Source organism: Desmodus rotundus, chromosome 12 (genome assembly GCF_022682495.2).
Source record: "Desmodus rotundus isolate HL8 chromosome 12, HLdesRot8A.1, whole genome shotgun sequence".
NCBI classification, from domain to species: Eukaryota; Metazoa; Chordata; class Mammalia; order Chiroptera; family Phyllostomidae; genus Desmodus; species Desmodus rotundus.
The window spans coordinates 16,011,791-16,028,092 of NC_071398.1; the positions used below are offsets into that span (position 1 = coordinate 16,011,791).

Below are 16,302 nucleotides of genomic sequence, written 5' to 3' on the forward strand. Positions count from 1 at the left end.
AAACAGTTCTTCACAAGAGTGTGGTGGTGAGAGAGCTGAGACTGTAGAACACTAGCCCTATGGATAATTGTGGAAGGAGAACTGAGTTACCTTTGCTGTCTGTTTACGGGTGTGTCACTTTCTTTTTTGTTGTTCAACTCCCAAGGTCGCGTCCTGAGTCTCAGCTGGCATCCCTCTGGTACCCACGTTGCAGCTGGCTCCATAGACTACATTAGTGTGTTTGATGTCAAATCAGGTGACTGTTTTTCTCAATTCATTTGGGATGTGGGTCTTGTTTGTCAGATTCACATTTCTGGGTTCCCAAAAGCTGGAGCCCTTGTCATACTTTCAGGGCTGTACAAGGTCTAACCTTTCATTAATTTCCTGGGATGTTCATTGTGAATTTCAGACCTTTCTTGGTTTACTGATCCTGCTTTGGGAGGAATTTTGGTTCTTCCATGGGCTGCAGTATTTTTTATCATAAGAATTCACAATAGCCCTGGCTGGGTGGCTCAGTTGATTGGAGCGTCACCCTTGTACACTGAGGTTGTGCATTTGATCTCCAATCAGGGCATATACTTAGGTTGCCAGTTCAATCCCCGATCAGGGTGCGAATGGGAGGCAACTGCTCGATGTGTCTCTTCTCCCTTCCTCTCTCCCTCTCTTTTCCTCTCTCCTCTCTCCCCCTCCATCCCTCCCTCCCTTCCTCCCTTTCTCACTCTCTAAAATCAGTAAACAACTCTCTGGTGAGGATTTTAAAAAAGAATCCATATCTTTTAAAAAAAAGGATTCACAGTAAAATTTGTCCTCAGCCAGTAAGATGTTAATGATCAGTAGAACAACTATTTATTTGTGCCAGTTCTTGGTAAGAGTGAGCATCTGTCTTTGAGGAACGTGAGATCTTGGTAGCAATTGGTGAAACGTGAAGTCAGAAAGGTAGAGAACCCCATTCTTTCTCTGCTCTTGGCCTAGAGAATTGGCTAATGGAATCCTTCAGTGATGAGATTGCCTTCAGTTTGTTAGGTGGCCCTGTCTGTACTCATTTAAGATGAAGTTAAACTCATTAGGTCTGTCTCCTTTTTCTTTTTCTTCCATGCTTGAGTAAGTTTTTATTGTTAATCAGTTATGCACACATAGAGTCAAAGAATTCCTTAAGGCTTGTTACAGAAAAGCAGGGCTCCCTCATTTCCCTTGTCCACTTCTCAAAGGCAACCACCTGCATCTGTTAGCTGATTCCTTTGGTACTTACCTCTGTGCTATACATAGTATACCTGTTATGATATATTTTGATTTTTCAATTTTAGTCCATTATTCATTGACTTCCACCATTTAGCCCTCTTTCTACCATCTGTCATGTGCACACTTTTTCCTCACCCTCCCAGTATGGTTATAACTTTGTTCAGATTAGTAGTCACTGTTTTCATGGTAATGAAATATAAAATAAATAGTACCTGCACAGTAAATTACCTTTACTATCTATGCTTTTGGTTAACGTTTCTCTCATACTCTCTCATTCTCTCTCCCTCCACACATACAACACACATACACGTATCTGTCTCACTAATTCCTCCCCACATTCTTTCAGTTGTATAAATTAGGTTCAGATATCCCTGGTTTTCTTTCTACCACTTTTGTCTTCTTGGCTGATTCTCTGCCAGAGCCACTGACTTGATCCAGTACAGCCAGTTTCTGGGCCTCCTGCACAACTGTGAGATCTTCGACTCTGATTTTTCACTCATTCCAGGGATCCCCTTTGCTTTGCTTTTCTTTCGTATTTATTTATTTTATTTTATTTTATTTTATTTATTTTATTTTATTTATTTTATTTATTTTATTTTATTTATTTATTTATTTTATTATTTTATTTTATTTTATTTATTTAATTTTATTTTAGACACAGGGGAAGGGAGGGAGAAAGAGAGGGAGCGAAACATCAATGTGTGGTGGCCTCTTGTGCACCCCCTACTGGGGATCTGGCCTGCAATCAAGGCATGTGCCCTGACTGGGAATCAAACTGGCAACCCTTTGGTCCATAGGCCAGCGCTCAATCCACTGAGCCACACCAGCCAGGGCATCCTTTGCTTTTCTTACTGGTAGAATCCTGTTTCCATGTCATTCACTTTCTTGGTTAGTCTTTTGTTTGGTGGATCCTGAGAAAGGGTTCATGAGAAAGGATTCTGGGTTGGAAATTACTTTCCCTTAGAATTTTGAAGGAATGGCTCCACTATCTTCTAGCCTTGAGTATTTTTATGAAGTCTAGTGTGTTCTGAGAGTAGATCCTTTGTATGGGTCTCGCCCAACCTCTGCCCCCTGCCCCAGAAGCTTTTAGGACCTTCTCTTTATCCTTACTATTCTAAAATTTAACAGTTATGTTTCTTGGTGTGCAGATCTGTTAACATATTTATCGGAGCCTTGGTAGGTTCTTTTAATCCAAAAATCCATGTTTTTCCATTCTAGGGAAAATGCTAGTAGTTATTTTATACGTGAGCTTCCATTTTCTCTTTTCTGGAATTTCATTTGCATGTTATCTCTTCCAATTTTCTTATCTCTTTTTTCCCTCTTATTTTTTGTTTCTGATATTTTGGTCTGCTTCCTTGGAGGCTTTGTCATTTTTATCTTTAAATCCTGTTACTGAGTTTTTCATTCTTTTTTTTTTTTTCTATAATTTTATATTCACTTACGTGATCATTTGACTTTTTTTTATTGTTGTTCAGGTACAGTTGTCTCTTATTTTTCCGCCACCACTTTCCCCCGCCCTGTTACTGACTTTTTCATTTCCAGGGTTTTTTTGTTTGTTTGTTTCCTGACTTTTACAGAATTCTCTTGTTTCATACTAGCTCTTGTCTTTCTAAGGCTGTTCTTTATGGTATTTGTCAAGTGTTCTTCCCTTGAACACAGGAAACCCTGCCTCTGTTTCCTCCTTGTTGTGTGTGTATGTATGTATGTTAGTCTGCTCGGCCCCTGCCTCTCATAGTACAGCTCCTCCCACATGTCTGGTGATCGCTGTCGTCATGACAGGAATGGAGTTTGTAGCACTTGGGCCTCTCTGAAGAATGGTCTGGCTGGAATGTTTGGAGACTTCTAAGTAAGGACCAGGTTATTTAGATCTCTTCTTTTGTGAGGGTCATCTTCCCCAGAAATGTTCTTTTGTAAACACTGTATTTTTTTAAGAGATTATTTTCTTTAGAGAGAGGAGAAGGGAGAGAGAAAGAGAGGTCAAGAGAAACGTGTGAGAGAAACCTCAAATCTGTTGCCTCTTGCGTGCGCCCAGCCTGGGACCTGGCCTGCAACCCAGGCACGTGCCCTGACGGGGAATCCAACTGGTGATCATTTGATTCTCAGGCCTGCACTCAATCCACTGAGCCACACCAGCCAGAGTGAAATCTTCTTTTTTAAAATTCTACCTGGTGATAATAAGCCTGCACATCTGCATTCTAAGGAGAAGAAAACTGGTGTTTTCAACATTTATGTAATCTGCTTTCCATACAGTATTTCCACCCTCAGTTCTGCCTGATGTCCTGCTTCAGAGAGTGGGTCTTTAGCCTTCCGTTGAGGTGGGGTCTTGGGGTTTTGGCTTCTTAGGAGTTGGGTATCTGAGGGATTAAAAGCTTCTTAACCTTACTTTCAACCAGTGCCTCCTTTTAGCCCCACTTTCACCTCTATTTCCAGAGTACCTGGGGTCACCAGTGCCTGACTTTTCCGAGGATCCCATGGTGTAAGTCAGGCGGCTTCTTGGCTTTCCCACAGCTGACTGGGGACTTGGTTTCAGGGCTCTGCTGAGTCAGTTACCATCTCGTAAATGCCCCTAAATTGTCACTCTTATCTTCCCTCTCCCAGGGGCTTTGGAAAAGAGCAAAGTGTAATGGGTGTGTGTAATTGGCTAGTTTTAAGTGAAGTCTAGTGTCTCTTTTCCATTTCATCCCTTCTCTCTCTCTCTCCCTCTCCCTCATCCTTAGACAACTATTTTGGTGTTCGGAATCCAAGTTCACCATAACTAGTATTTACCAACTGTTTGTGCTCAGGCAGCTAACTTGACATGTGTCTGCCACAGATAGTGTTTGAAGACTGAAGGAGAAATAATTACCATTCAAATGTGGGCTTTTCTTATTTTTCAGGGAGCACTATTCATAAGATGCTCGTGGACAGGCAGTATATGGGTGTGTCTAAGCGGAAGTGTATCATATGGGGTGTGGCCTTTTTGTCCGACGGCACTGTCATAAGTGTGGACTCTGCTGGGAAGGTGCAGTTCTGGGACTCAGCTACTGGGACGCTTATGAAGAGTCATCTCATCGCAAATGCTGACGTGCAGTCCATCGCCGTATCCGATGTGAGTATAGTCCCCGTTTCGAGCAGTTCTGTACAATCTGGGGGATGGCGCACCACACACACTGGTCCCTGATCCGGAGTGTTGTCCTGGAGGGAGATGTGTTCGGGGAAATGGATCTGAAAAGCCACATAATTTCCCTGACCTCTCTTACTCTACCTAGTTGTTAGAGAATATTCTCTGAAAGAATAGCTAGGAGAAAGGTTTTCTGCATTCACTGCCTGCCCCTAGTTAACCCGGTATGATTGTAGTACACAAGTGTCCTAGAAGAATCTTGAGAAGCGCCGTCTCCTCTCTCTGTACAGTTCTGCTTCCTAGCTTGGGAAATTAGAAGATAATTTTATGGTGGTTTTGAAAATGTCAGTTGTCTCCTGTTTGAACAGACTTACGCAGAGTTTTGCTGGAAGGTGCGCTTCCCTTTTGGTAACCGGAATTCTCGATCAGAAATGTTTGGGTAGTTTAGCAGGGAGGTATGGAAGTAGCTTTGAGATTTGACTATATTCTTTATTCTTTGCCTTCTTAGTCTGAGAATTGCTTGATATCTTCAGTGTGAAAATCCAGTTTTCAGTGTAGAGATTGCTCATACTTGCTTTTTTTGCCTATAAAATGTTCTTGTCCCATTTTGTAGGTTTTCCATGAGAACAATTTGATGTGTGTTAAAAGCCCTGTGAAACATTTAGATGTTACCTATAAATATAAAAAAGTATAAGTGAAATGAGTGGGAGAAACTCTCTTTTTAAAATAGTCTTGATCCAAACTGTTTGGAATTACTAGACTTAAGACTTAATTATTAAATTTAGTATCATTTAAAGTGTACTTACTCAAATATTATGCTTTTTCAAAGACCAAAGAAGATGTATATTTACTGCTATGTAACAATTTTCAGGATTTATTGTTAATGGAAAACAGAACAGTATAATAGTACATGATACAGGACATAATAGTGTATGAGGAGAAGAAGGGGCAGATTTATATATTAGACACTGGTAGTTACATATTAGATATTTTATGCATATGCAGTTATCCTGATACATGTACACATATATATAATATCTAAAAAGATTTTTTAAATGCAAATAATTTCTGGAGAGTGAAGCTGTGATGGGCTGGTGGGAGACAGGCTTAATTCATACTGTGCACCGTTTTATGCTGTCTCATCTTTTTCCTGCATGTGCCTATATTATTACATGGCGTTGAATCTTTATATAAATGATTGTAAAATAAGCCATAATTTTTTTTATTATCATGGGAAAGAGAAATACCACCAATTAAACTATGCTGTAGTGCTACTTTTAAAAGTGAAATCTGTATTTTATGTGATAAGCATGTAATATAAACTTATAATATAAAATGATACAATGCTTTTTTAAACATAGGATTTATGTTTTCCTTATCAAAGAGCTCCTTGAGACTTAAATTTCTGTCATATCACTTATGCATATAAAAAAAGGAAAGTATAACTGACTTAAAGTGCTTATGCTATTCATAAACCTTCTTCGCATTCAAAGTTGGGCTCTGAATCACTTTTCAACGAAATCATCAAGGCCCACGTCTGCCACACACACAGGTGGTGCTCCACTGTGGTCCCAAGCTTTTCTTTTATGCTTTTTGACAACCTTTCTGAAGTTTTAGTGCTCGCTCTTTACCTGAAGATGTCGCGCATGAACAGGTTGACAAATACAAGATATCCTGATTTGAGAGCTGTTAAAATGTGGCAAAATATGTGCCTGAGAATCAGTGAATTGTGGTACTTAATTAAAATTGAAAAATACAGTTGTACATACAATATATAGATGATGTATTATAGTATTATACACCTGAAACCTATATAATGTTTTTAAGCAACATTCCCTAACAAATTCAATAGAAAACATGCAGCTGTACAAATACCACCCCTCAGAAATGCTTATCACAGACTCTGGAGTGGGCAGACTTGAATCTGACTCCCAGCTCTACCACTCAAACACTATGTATCTTCCTTGGGCAAGTTACTTCTTCCTGAGCCTCAGTTCTTTTCTGTGAAAACAAGGATGCTAGTAACACATACAGAGTTGGGGGAAGGATTGAATGGGTGGGTAGTGCTCGTGAAGTGTGAAGTACTGCGTCTCAAGAGTGCACGTGGTATTGGCATTATTGTTTTCACATCTCCTTTGAAACTGATCCTAATTACAGCCCTTCTCTCCACTACGCTCTTGCCAGAACAGCTGATTATTTTTAGATTTCTTTTTATTGGGTTTTCATTGACTAAAATGTGAACAGTGGCAAACACCCAGTCTTTGATCTTTTTCGATGTCTTTCATCCTCACCAAGTACAGGAGTACTGATTCCTGCAGGGCGTAGTAGGGAGCGTTTGCTTTCCTTTACAGGTCAGTCCTGAGATTTTTCTTCTTCTTTTGTGTGAAGCAGTCACTCTGATTAAATTAGGGCACACACACAACCACGTCCAGTACTGCTTTTCCCTGGCTCCATTCCTGCTTCACCCTGAGAGCGCTCTTTTGTTTCCTTTCCAGTTCTTTATGGTTCCACCCCAGGGAAGGAGGCTGTGGAGTGAGGGAGACCTGCCTTCCCAATGCCTCTCTGTAGGTGGGACTTTGAGCAAACTGTCACCTTGGTTTTTTTCCGGTAAACTAAATAAACTGTTTAGTTGGAGGTGGGAGAGAGTGTGTGGGTTCCTAAACTGCTCGGTGTCTCCACTTCTGGCTCGAGTGCATGGATTTCAATTAGCGTCCTTACAGGAGGTGAGGGAGAGACTGGTCTGGGCCGCCTTATGTGCTGCCCTTCAGATACACTCTCCTTCACCGTCATGTGCCTGCAGGTGACCTCAGAGAGCTGGCACAAGGTGGCACGAGGTCGAGCGGGCGTGGGGTGTCCGGAGCAAAGGCTTTGGAGGCAGAGAGCTGTGTGTCTTTGTCATGTCTCTAAACCTCTCGAAGTACCAGTTTCCTTATCTGTATAAAGGGCTATTAAATGATAGAAAAATGGGTAATGTGATGACTCATACAAACATGGACTGGAAGTATGTCAGAGATACTCTGTAACTCATTAACTGGGAGAACTGGTAAGATGGTACAAGCACTTCAAAGGAGAATTAGAAGAACACAGATACATGTGAGGTCATCAGGAATGCTGAAGCTGTCCTCAAGGTGATACTGAGTTGTATTTCACCAGGCAAAAGTTTTTGCATTTCTGTGCAAAAGAATCATCACCCTCAATTTTCTACAGTTGATGGAGTTGGGAAACAGCTTCCAGACAATCAAAGGGCTCAGTAAACAGGACACTGGTACTTTTAATGCTCATTTCAAAGTCTTACACAGTTTTTCCTGATAGCGCAAGCGATGCTTAAAGATGATATGACATGTACAAAGTTTCTAGAACAGTAAGTGGGTTATTGATGGCAGCTGTATGCTCAAACGTATTCAGACATCTCATACCTCTTGACTGGTCAACCTAGTCTTTAGGCTATTCTTTGATTAACTGCTGATTTCATGTTCCTAATTTTTCTTCTTTTTTTCAAAGATTTTATTTATTTATTTTTAGACAAAGGGGAAGGGAGGGAGAAAGAGAGAAACGTCAAAATGTGTGGTTGCCTCTCACTTGCCCCCGTTCTGGGTACCTGGCCTGCAACCTAGGCATGTGCCCTAGACCCGGAATCCCACCAGTGACCCTTTGGTTCACAGACTGGTGCTCAATCCACTGAGCCACAGCAGCCAGGACTGGTTCTTAATTTTTCTTACTTCTCTATCAAACATCCTATCTTTTTTTGTCTTGCTCAAAGTTATGTGTATGTAAAAAATGAGTTAAAATGAAAATGGTTTTGAGAATATAGAGGAATTTAAAAAAGTAAACTAAGACCTTTTAAGACTAACAAATCACAGTGTTCAACATCCTGGCAAGAGAAAGCCTTAAACTGGGGACCAGGGACCCTGGGTCTTTGATTCTAATCAGGCTCTTTCCCCACATCGGCCCACCATCTCTTCATCTTTAAAAAGATGGCAGTGAATTTCAGGGATTTTCAAACTTCAGTCTTTTGAGTACCCATTTTGCAATTTTTTCCCCCTATATTCTTGATATTTCATTTACATTAAATTTTTTTATTGTGGTAAAATATACATAATAAAATTTTGCCATTTTAACAATTTTAAGTGTACAGTTCAGTGGCATTAAGTACATTCACAGTGTTGTGCATCTGTCACCTCTCCATTTTCAGAATTTTTTCATCACCCCAAACAAAGTCTGTACGCATTAAAGAATAACTCCTGTTTCCTCCCCTCTCCCAGCCCCTGGTTACCTCCGTTCTACTTTCTGTCCCTGTGAATTTGCCTGTTCTGGATACCTCATAAATGGAATTGTGTAATATTTGTTCTTTCATGCTTGTGTCATTTTACTTAGCATATTATTTTCAAAGTTCGTCCATGTAGAGCATTATCAGAATTTCATTCCTCCTTACAGCTGAATGATATTTCATTGTATATATACACCTCATTGAGCTTATTTATCTGTTGATGGACATTTGAGTGGTGTCTGTATTTTGGCTCTTGTGAAAAATGCTGCTGTGTACATGTATCTGTTTGAGTACCTGCTTCCAAATCTTTCTTTGAGTGTATACTTTCATTACTATTCTTGATTGGGTGTGTTTGGGGGTTTTTTTAGGTTATTTTTTTCCATTTCTTTTTTTTTTTTTTTTAAGATTATTTATTTTCAGAGAGAGGAGAAGGGAGGGAGAGAGAGAGGGGGAGAGAGAAACATTGACGTGCAAGAGAAACATAATTCAGTTGCCTCTCACACACCCCCAACTCGGGACCTGGCCCACAATCCAGGCATGTTCCCTGACTGGGAATCAAACCAGTGACCCTTTGGTTCACAGGCTGGCACTTAATCCACTGAGCCACACCAGCCAGGGCTGACTATTAGTATTTTTATTGGGTCATGTAAAACTTATACATTTCTTTAGTGATCATCAATATCTTTATCATGTTAAATATTCCTATTCAAGAATATGGTATGGATTTCTCTGTTTAGGTAATCTTTTATGTCCTTTAGAAGGACTTAGATTTTTCTTTTTCTTATATAGACCTAGCCCAGTTTTGTTAAATTTATTTATTTCTAGGTGTTTTATCTTTTTTGTTGAATTCATAATTAGGTCTAGTTTGTGTATAGGAAAGCACCTTCCCATTTGAGGTACATGTTACTTTGGTAATGTTAGCTTCCGGAGGAAAAAGACTCCTGTAACTTACCTTCTGATTCTGGCCATAAGTTTTCCCCTAAGCTACCCAGACAGACAACTTCAGGAAATACTCTTCAAAGTGGGCCCTGTTTTGCTTAAATGTACCTCCCTGATGATTTAATTTCTCAGCAAGAAGACAGTTTCGTGGTGGGCACAGCCGAGGGGACAGTATTCCATTTTCAGCTGGTCTCTGTGACTTCCACCAGCAGTGAGAAGCAGTGGGTGCGGACAAAGCCATTCCAGCATCACACTCACGACGTGCGAACCGTGGCCCACAGCCCAACAGCCCTGATATCCGGAGGTGGGTTCTGCTCTTGGCCAGGCTGCTTCTTGACTCTGCCCAGCTCTGGCTGTCTTCAGGAGGGACATTTTCTAATTCTATCTTCTTCCCTCTCCCTCCCGCCCAGGCACTGACACCCACTTGGTCATTCGTCCTCTCATGGAGAAAGTGGAGGTAAAGAATTACGATGCTGCTCTCCGAAAAATCACTTTCCCCCATGTAAGTATCACCCCTAACCCCTGCTGTCCCCTCAATGCTCCGTTCCCCAGCCCCACAGACTGAGCACAGCTCACAGTTCCTGAGCACATCTGTAAGACTTCAGTTGTACCTTACTTCATCCTTCTGTTTCTGAGGCAGGCCTCTTGCAGAGACATTTATGGGGCCAAGAAAGTTACAGTAGCGCTCCCAGTTAAGTTTTTAGGGGTATCATTCCCTTCTTTAGAAAGTGGTGGTAATTGGGGAGTTTGTTTTTAACTCTAGGTTCTTTATTATTCTGGGTGGGAGGAGGAAAATTCAGGGTTCCAGTGTTCCTTTGTAGGTAAGTGGACATCTTCCCAAGCTAAAAACCCTTTTTCCCACTACTTGCTTCTACATTCCATTCAACCAATAAACCTCCCTGAGTTTACCTCCTCATCCTCTTTTTTTTTAAAAAAAATTACTGATTTTAGAGGAAGAGAGAGAGAAAGAAACACCAATTTGTTGTTCCACTCATTTATGCATTCATTGGTTGCTGCTTGTATGTGCCCTGACCAGATATCGAACCCACAACCTTGACATATTCAGATGACGCTCTAACCAACTGAGCAACCTGGCCAGGGCCTCAGTCTCTCTCTCTTGTGTTTTGTTTTTTTTTTAAATTTTATTTTAAGAGAGGGAGAAGGGAATGGAGGAAGGGAAAGAAGGAGAGAAACATCCATAGGCTGCCTCTGCACGCACCCTGACCAGGGAATAACCTAGGCATGTGCCCTGACTGGGAATCGAACCCCATGACCTGTCGATTTACGGGAAGATGCCCAACCAACTGAGTCACACCGACCAGAGCTCGTTCTCTCTTGAATCTAGCTATTTCTCTTTATTTACACTGCCATTGTCCTTGTTTGGATTACTGTCTTTTTGTATATGGTTGTCTTTTTTTTTTTAATTTCTTAAATATATTTTATTGATTATGCTATTGCAGTTGTCCCATTTTCCCCCCTTTACTCCCCCCTCCACCCTGTATACCCCCTCCCACCCACATTCCCCCCCTATAGTTCATGTCCATGGGTCATACAAACAGGTTCTTTGGCTTCTACATGTCCTATACTATTCTTACCCTCCCCCTGTCTATTTTCTACCTACCATTTATGCTACTTATTCTTTGTACCTTTCTCCCCTCTCTCCCCCTCCCACTCCCCTGTTGATAACCCTCCATGTGATCTCCATTTCTGTGATTCTGTTACTGTTCTAGTTGTTTGCTTGGTTTGCTTTTGTTTTTGTTTTAGGTGTGGTTGTTAACTGTGAGTTTGCTGTCATTTTTACTGTTCATATTTTTTATCTTCTTTTTCTTAGATAAATACTTTTAACATTTCATATAATAAGGGCTTGGTTTTGATGAACTCCTTTAACTTGACCTTATCTGAGAAGCACTTTATCTGCCCTCCCATTCTAAGTGAAAGCTTTGCTAGATACAGTATTCTTGGATGTAGGCCCTTGCCTTTCGTGACTTGGAATACTTCTTGCCAGTCCCCTCTTGCCTGTAAGGTCTCTTTTGAGAAATCAGCTGACAGTCTTATGGGAACTCCTTTGTAGGTAACTGTGTCCTTTTCTCTTGCTGCTTCTAGGATTCTCTCCTTATTTTTAGTCTTGGCTGATGTAATTATGATGTGCCTTGGTGCATTCCTCCTTGGGTCCAGCTGCTTTGGGACTCTCTGAGCTTCCTGGACTTCCTGGAAGTCTATTTCCTTTGCCAGACTGGGGAAGTTCTCCTTCATTATTTGCTCAAATAAGTTTTCCATTTCTTGCTCTTCCTCTTCTCCTTCTAGCACCCCTATGACTTGGATGTTGAAACATTTAAAGATGTCCTGGAGGTTCCTAAGACTGTCCCCATTTTTTTTGAATTCTTGTTTCTTCATTCTTTTCTGGTTGGATGTTTCTTTCTTCCTTCTAGTCCACACTGTTAATTTGAGTTCCAGTTTCCTTCCCATCACTATTGGTTCCCTGTACATTTTCCTTTGTTTCTCTTAGCATAGCCTTCATTTTTTCATCTAATTTTACGACCAAATTCAACCAATTCTGTGAGCATCTTGATTACCAGTGTTTTGAACTGTGCATCTGAAAGGTTGGCTCTCTTCGTCACTTATTTGTATTTTTTTCTGGGGTCTTGATCTGTTCTTTCATTTGGGCCTTTTTTTTTTGGTCTTGGAGTGCCTGTTATGTAAAGGGGCGGAGCCTTAAGTGTTCACCAGGGAGAGGCAACCCTTGCTGCGCTGTGATTCTGTATGTGGGGGAGGGGTCTGAGAGGGAGCAATGGTGCTTGCTCCACTGTCTGCCAGTTTTCAGTCACTCCCCCTGCTACCCACAATCAAATTGGGCCCTTCTGGTGCTGATTCCTGGGTGGATGGGCTTGTGTACATTCTAGGACCCTGTGGGTCTGTCCAGTGAACTCTCTTGTGAGGCTGGGAGTTTGTCCCGCTGCCACTCAACCCTCACAGGTGTTTTCAGTCAGTGGTTTGGGGCTTTATTTCCCTGGGCTGGAGCTCTGGGTTGCATGGTTTGTGGCCAGGTCCACCAGTTGTTGCCTTGCTGGCCAGCTGCAGCCTTGCCCACCCCGCTCCACAATCCACTGCCTCGCTGGGTCCTCCAGCTGCCGCCTTGCCAGGAGTCCTCTCTGCCCGACTGCCCATCTCCACCCCTCCTACCGGTCTGGATGAATATGTCCTTTTTTATTTCCATGGTTGTTGGACTTCCATACAATTCTATTTTCTGTCAGTTCTGGTTGGTTTTTGTTTTTGAATTGTTGTTGTCCTTTTGGTTGTGTGAGGAGGCACAGTGTGTCTACCTACACCTCCATCTTGGCCAGAAGTGTATATGGATGTCTTTATAGTAGCTTGGTAATAATTACATTTGTAATTATTATAAATAATTACAATAATTATTCCAGCCTATTCTCCACTGATCTGTTCAAAAACAACTTGGTTCTTCACTCCATGCTTAAAAGCCTTTGGTTGGTTCCTATTGCCTTCAGCATAAAAGATGCTGTGCTAGTTCCTTAGCACAGCTCATGAAACCTGGCTTGATCTGGCCCTGGCCCTACCTCTCTCTCACCCTTGCAGCACCCCACCCAGTCTAACCATTTGGAAAGACTCATTGAATTCCCTCCAGTGCTCTTTTACCTTTCAGCTGTTTCACATGCCATTTTCTCTCCTTGGAATGTCTTGCCCTACTTCTGCCTGAGTAGACTTGACCAGTGAACCTCATCTGGGCTCCTCTCTTTATCCCCATGAGGCAAGAGTAGATATCCATATGCTTTTTTGTTACAGATTGTGCTTAGGTGTGTTAAAGCTCTTAGCACACTTAGTGCAATTGCTTATTAATTCTATGTCAACCTTTCAGACTATAAGCGTGAGAGCAGTAGGTATGTTTTTATTTACCATTGTGTTCTGAGATCTTAGGACAGTGCCTGGCATATGGTAGTATGTAGGAAATATTTATCAAGCAAATAGATTTCAACAGTGGAAAATGTGCTATAGATGTTGCTGCTATATCTAGTACTGAGGCACTATATGATCCTGGCCTACTTACCACTTTTCGATTCTTGGATACAGCGACGTCTCATTTCCTGTTCAAAAAAGAAGCAGCTTCTCCTCTTCCAGTTTTCTCATCATGTGGATCTCTGGCGATTGGGATCTACAGCTGCAACAGGTAAGAGGGGAGCAAGTTTTTTCCAGTAAGAAAACTGGGGAGAGAAGCCAGAAATTAGAATTGCAGTTGATACTCTGCTTGTGGAAAAAAGAAAGTAGGTTTTTCTGTGTCTGTTGGAACTCATGGCTTTTCCATCCACTAGATGGAGCAAAGGAGTTCCTCAGAGTGTTAGAATCCGTTGCAGGATAGTAGGTCATCTGTTAGAGTTATAGTTCTGAACTGTAGAAAGGCTGATAGTGGAGGCGCAGGATGTAGTGGATGTAAGGGTTGTGGGCTCATCATTTGCCCTCGCTCGATTGGGATAAAAACAGGATGTTGAGAAATGACAGGATTTAGTGTTGGTTAGTGACAACTCTGCATGAAAAAGGTCACACGGATCTTACTGGGGTGCCCATTTGTATCTCCTGTTAGGAAGTATTTGGGTTTTGTTGTTTTATACCGGATTAGTTTATATTGGATTTAGGTTCCAAATGAGCAGATGAAGTTGAGGCCACACAAACTCCACTTCCACCCACCTGCATGCCTGGCCGTGGAGTAGAACTTCAGTGAATTAGTGAGGTACCGTAGGCTGTGGCCAGGGCACCCGAATAGAAGCTAAGAAACTGTTTACTGCTTTCCTCTTCATATACCCCCAGAAAAGGGTGGGCTTCCTGAGACATTTTTCTGATTTCTCACTGGTAGAGATTCCATTCTACCCAGGAATGACTTTCGAGAAGAAAAAAATATATATACAAATAACCTTTCTTTGACAAGAAAAATCTGAGGGAAATTTCTTGTTCTAGGAAAGCATGGGGATACCCTTCCACTCTCTAAAGATGCAGATCACTTACTGCACCTCAAGACAAAGGTGAGGAAGTTTAACTGCGTGTGTTCAGGCTCTGAAATCCAGGGCATTTTTCTCATTCTGAATTTTGAGGATTACTTAGTTGACATCAGTAACCGTATAAAACCTAAAATAATTTGAATGAAATACTATGTCAACAGAACTGGATTTCCTGAGATTTTTAAGTTGGGCATTCAAAATTTTTTTGATGAATACAGGAAATTGGGTTTTTTAAAATTATGCAAATAAGATGCTTTTTTAAAAATTAAAATGATACAAGAGAGTATGCAATGAAAAATGAGTCCCCTTCTTACCCTAAATCTCTGGTCCCACTCTGCAGAGGTAGTCGTTGCCAATAGTTTCTTATGTATCCTTCCAGAAAAAAAAATTCCACCCATTTGTGCATATATCCTTTCTTTTGATAGTAATGGAAACATACAAACTTCTTTGTATCCCTTAAAAAACCTTTATTACACAGATATGTGATCACAGTCTTCCTGTAAAGAATTCAAACAGTGCTGATAGTTTAAATCCTTGTCTACCTCCTTAATTCTAGTCTCCTTTTCTAAAATAATTGTTGTTAATTGATTAGGTGTATATATCCTAGATCTTCATGTGAGAAAGTATTTGTGTGTGTGTGTGTGTGTGTATATATATGTATATATATATTTACATACGTATAGATATAGTTCTTGAGTTATTTGAATTATATGTGTTACATTAAACTTTTCCTTTGTTCTGCAAATTTTTCACTTACTATTTTTTATTTTTTTAATCCTCACCTGAGGATGTGTTTATTGGTTTTAGAGAGATAGGAAGGGACAGAGAGAGAGAGAGGAATATCGATTGGTTGCCTCTTGTATGCTCCCAGACCAGGGATCAAACCCACAACCTTTTGATGTATGGGACGACACTGCCAACCACCTGAGCTACCTGGCCAGGGCCATTTACTGTTTATTAGAGGTTTTTAAAGCAGGTTGTCATGTACCAAACAAAATCAGTTCTTCAAGTCACCTTGCTTCCAAAGCTTCCCTTCATTAAATTCTGCTCAGGTTTCTGAAGTTAGGGTTTAGTATGACACTATCTGTGAGGTACACAAGGGCTTAGATTAGTTCACAGTGTTCATAGGCCTGTGTTCTTGGAAATTGAAGCCGCACCATTTAGGTGCTCCACTTCCGAAAGAATCAGTGACACAGCGTATGACTGTTGGGGTTATGCACAGGTGTTTGTGGATCTGTCCAGAGTGACGGCAGCTCGGGGATTCATGTCACAGTAAACCTGGTTGTATGAAGTTTTACTTGAACATTCATCCTGATTCCTCACATTGCCAGGGTCCCGAGAATATTATTTGCAGCTGTATCTCCCCATGTGGAAGCTGGATAGCCTATTCTACAGCTTCTCGGTTTTTTCTCTGCCGGTTGCATTATGAACATGACAACATAAGCCTCCAAAGGGTAAGTGATAAAACCCAGTGTCTGGTTGAACAGGAAGAAAATTTACAAGTGTATGTTTGTGTGAAGTGAGAATGTGCTGCATATGAATCCTTGCTCAGTGAAAGGAGAGACAGCTCTCTATTTGGAGACAGCTGTTACAAAAAGTCTTTTATTTCCACTTTGATTTGCTTTTGTTTTTGGCAGAGTAGGGAAATGCCAGGAAGTGGCGGTGAAGTTTAGGCTTTTGAAGAGGCGAAGGAGGGAGTGGATAGGTTTCAATAGGAACGTCAGTGTTCCAGGCCCTTGGTCAGTGGGCTTCCATAGGGGTCGGAAGCATTA

At 41.2% G+C, this 16,302-nt stretch overlaps 1 protein-coding gene across 2 annotated transcripts in view; it reads left to right on the plus strand.

The window, feature by feature from the left end:
- UTP4 (UTP4 small subunit processome component) overlaps positions 1 to 16,302 on the plus strand; it is a 29,622-nt gene that overhangs the window by 5,748 nt on the left and 7,572 nt on the right. For both annotated transcript variants that reach the window (XM_024556160.3, XM_045191902.3), the window contains exons 5-11: positions 146 to 235; positions 4,095 to 4,306; positions 9,657 to 9,828; positions 9,935 to 10,026; positions 13,611 to 13,707; positions 14,490 to 14,554; positions 15,862 to 15,984. In XM_024556160.3, coding sequence (XP_024411928.1) covers positions 146 to 235; positions 4,095 to 4,306; positions 9,657 to 9,828; positions 9,935 to 10,026; positions 13,611 to 13,707; positions 14,490 to 14,554; positions 15,862 to 15,984 — 851 coding nt within the window. The remainder of the gene's footprint in view (positions 1 to 145; positions 236 to 4,094; positions 4,307 to 9,656; positions 9,829 to 9,934; positions 10,027 to 13,610; positions 13,708 to 14,489; positions 14,555 to 15,861; positions 15,985 to 16,302) is intronic.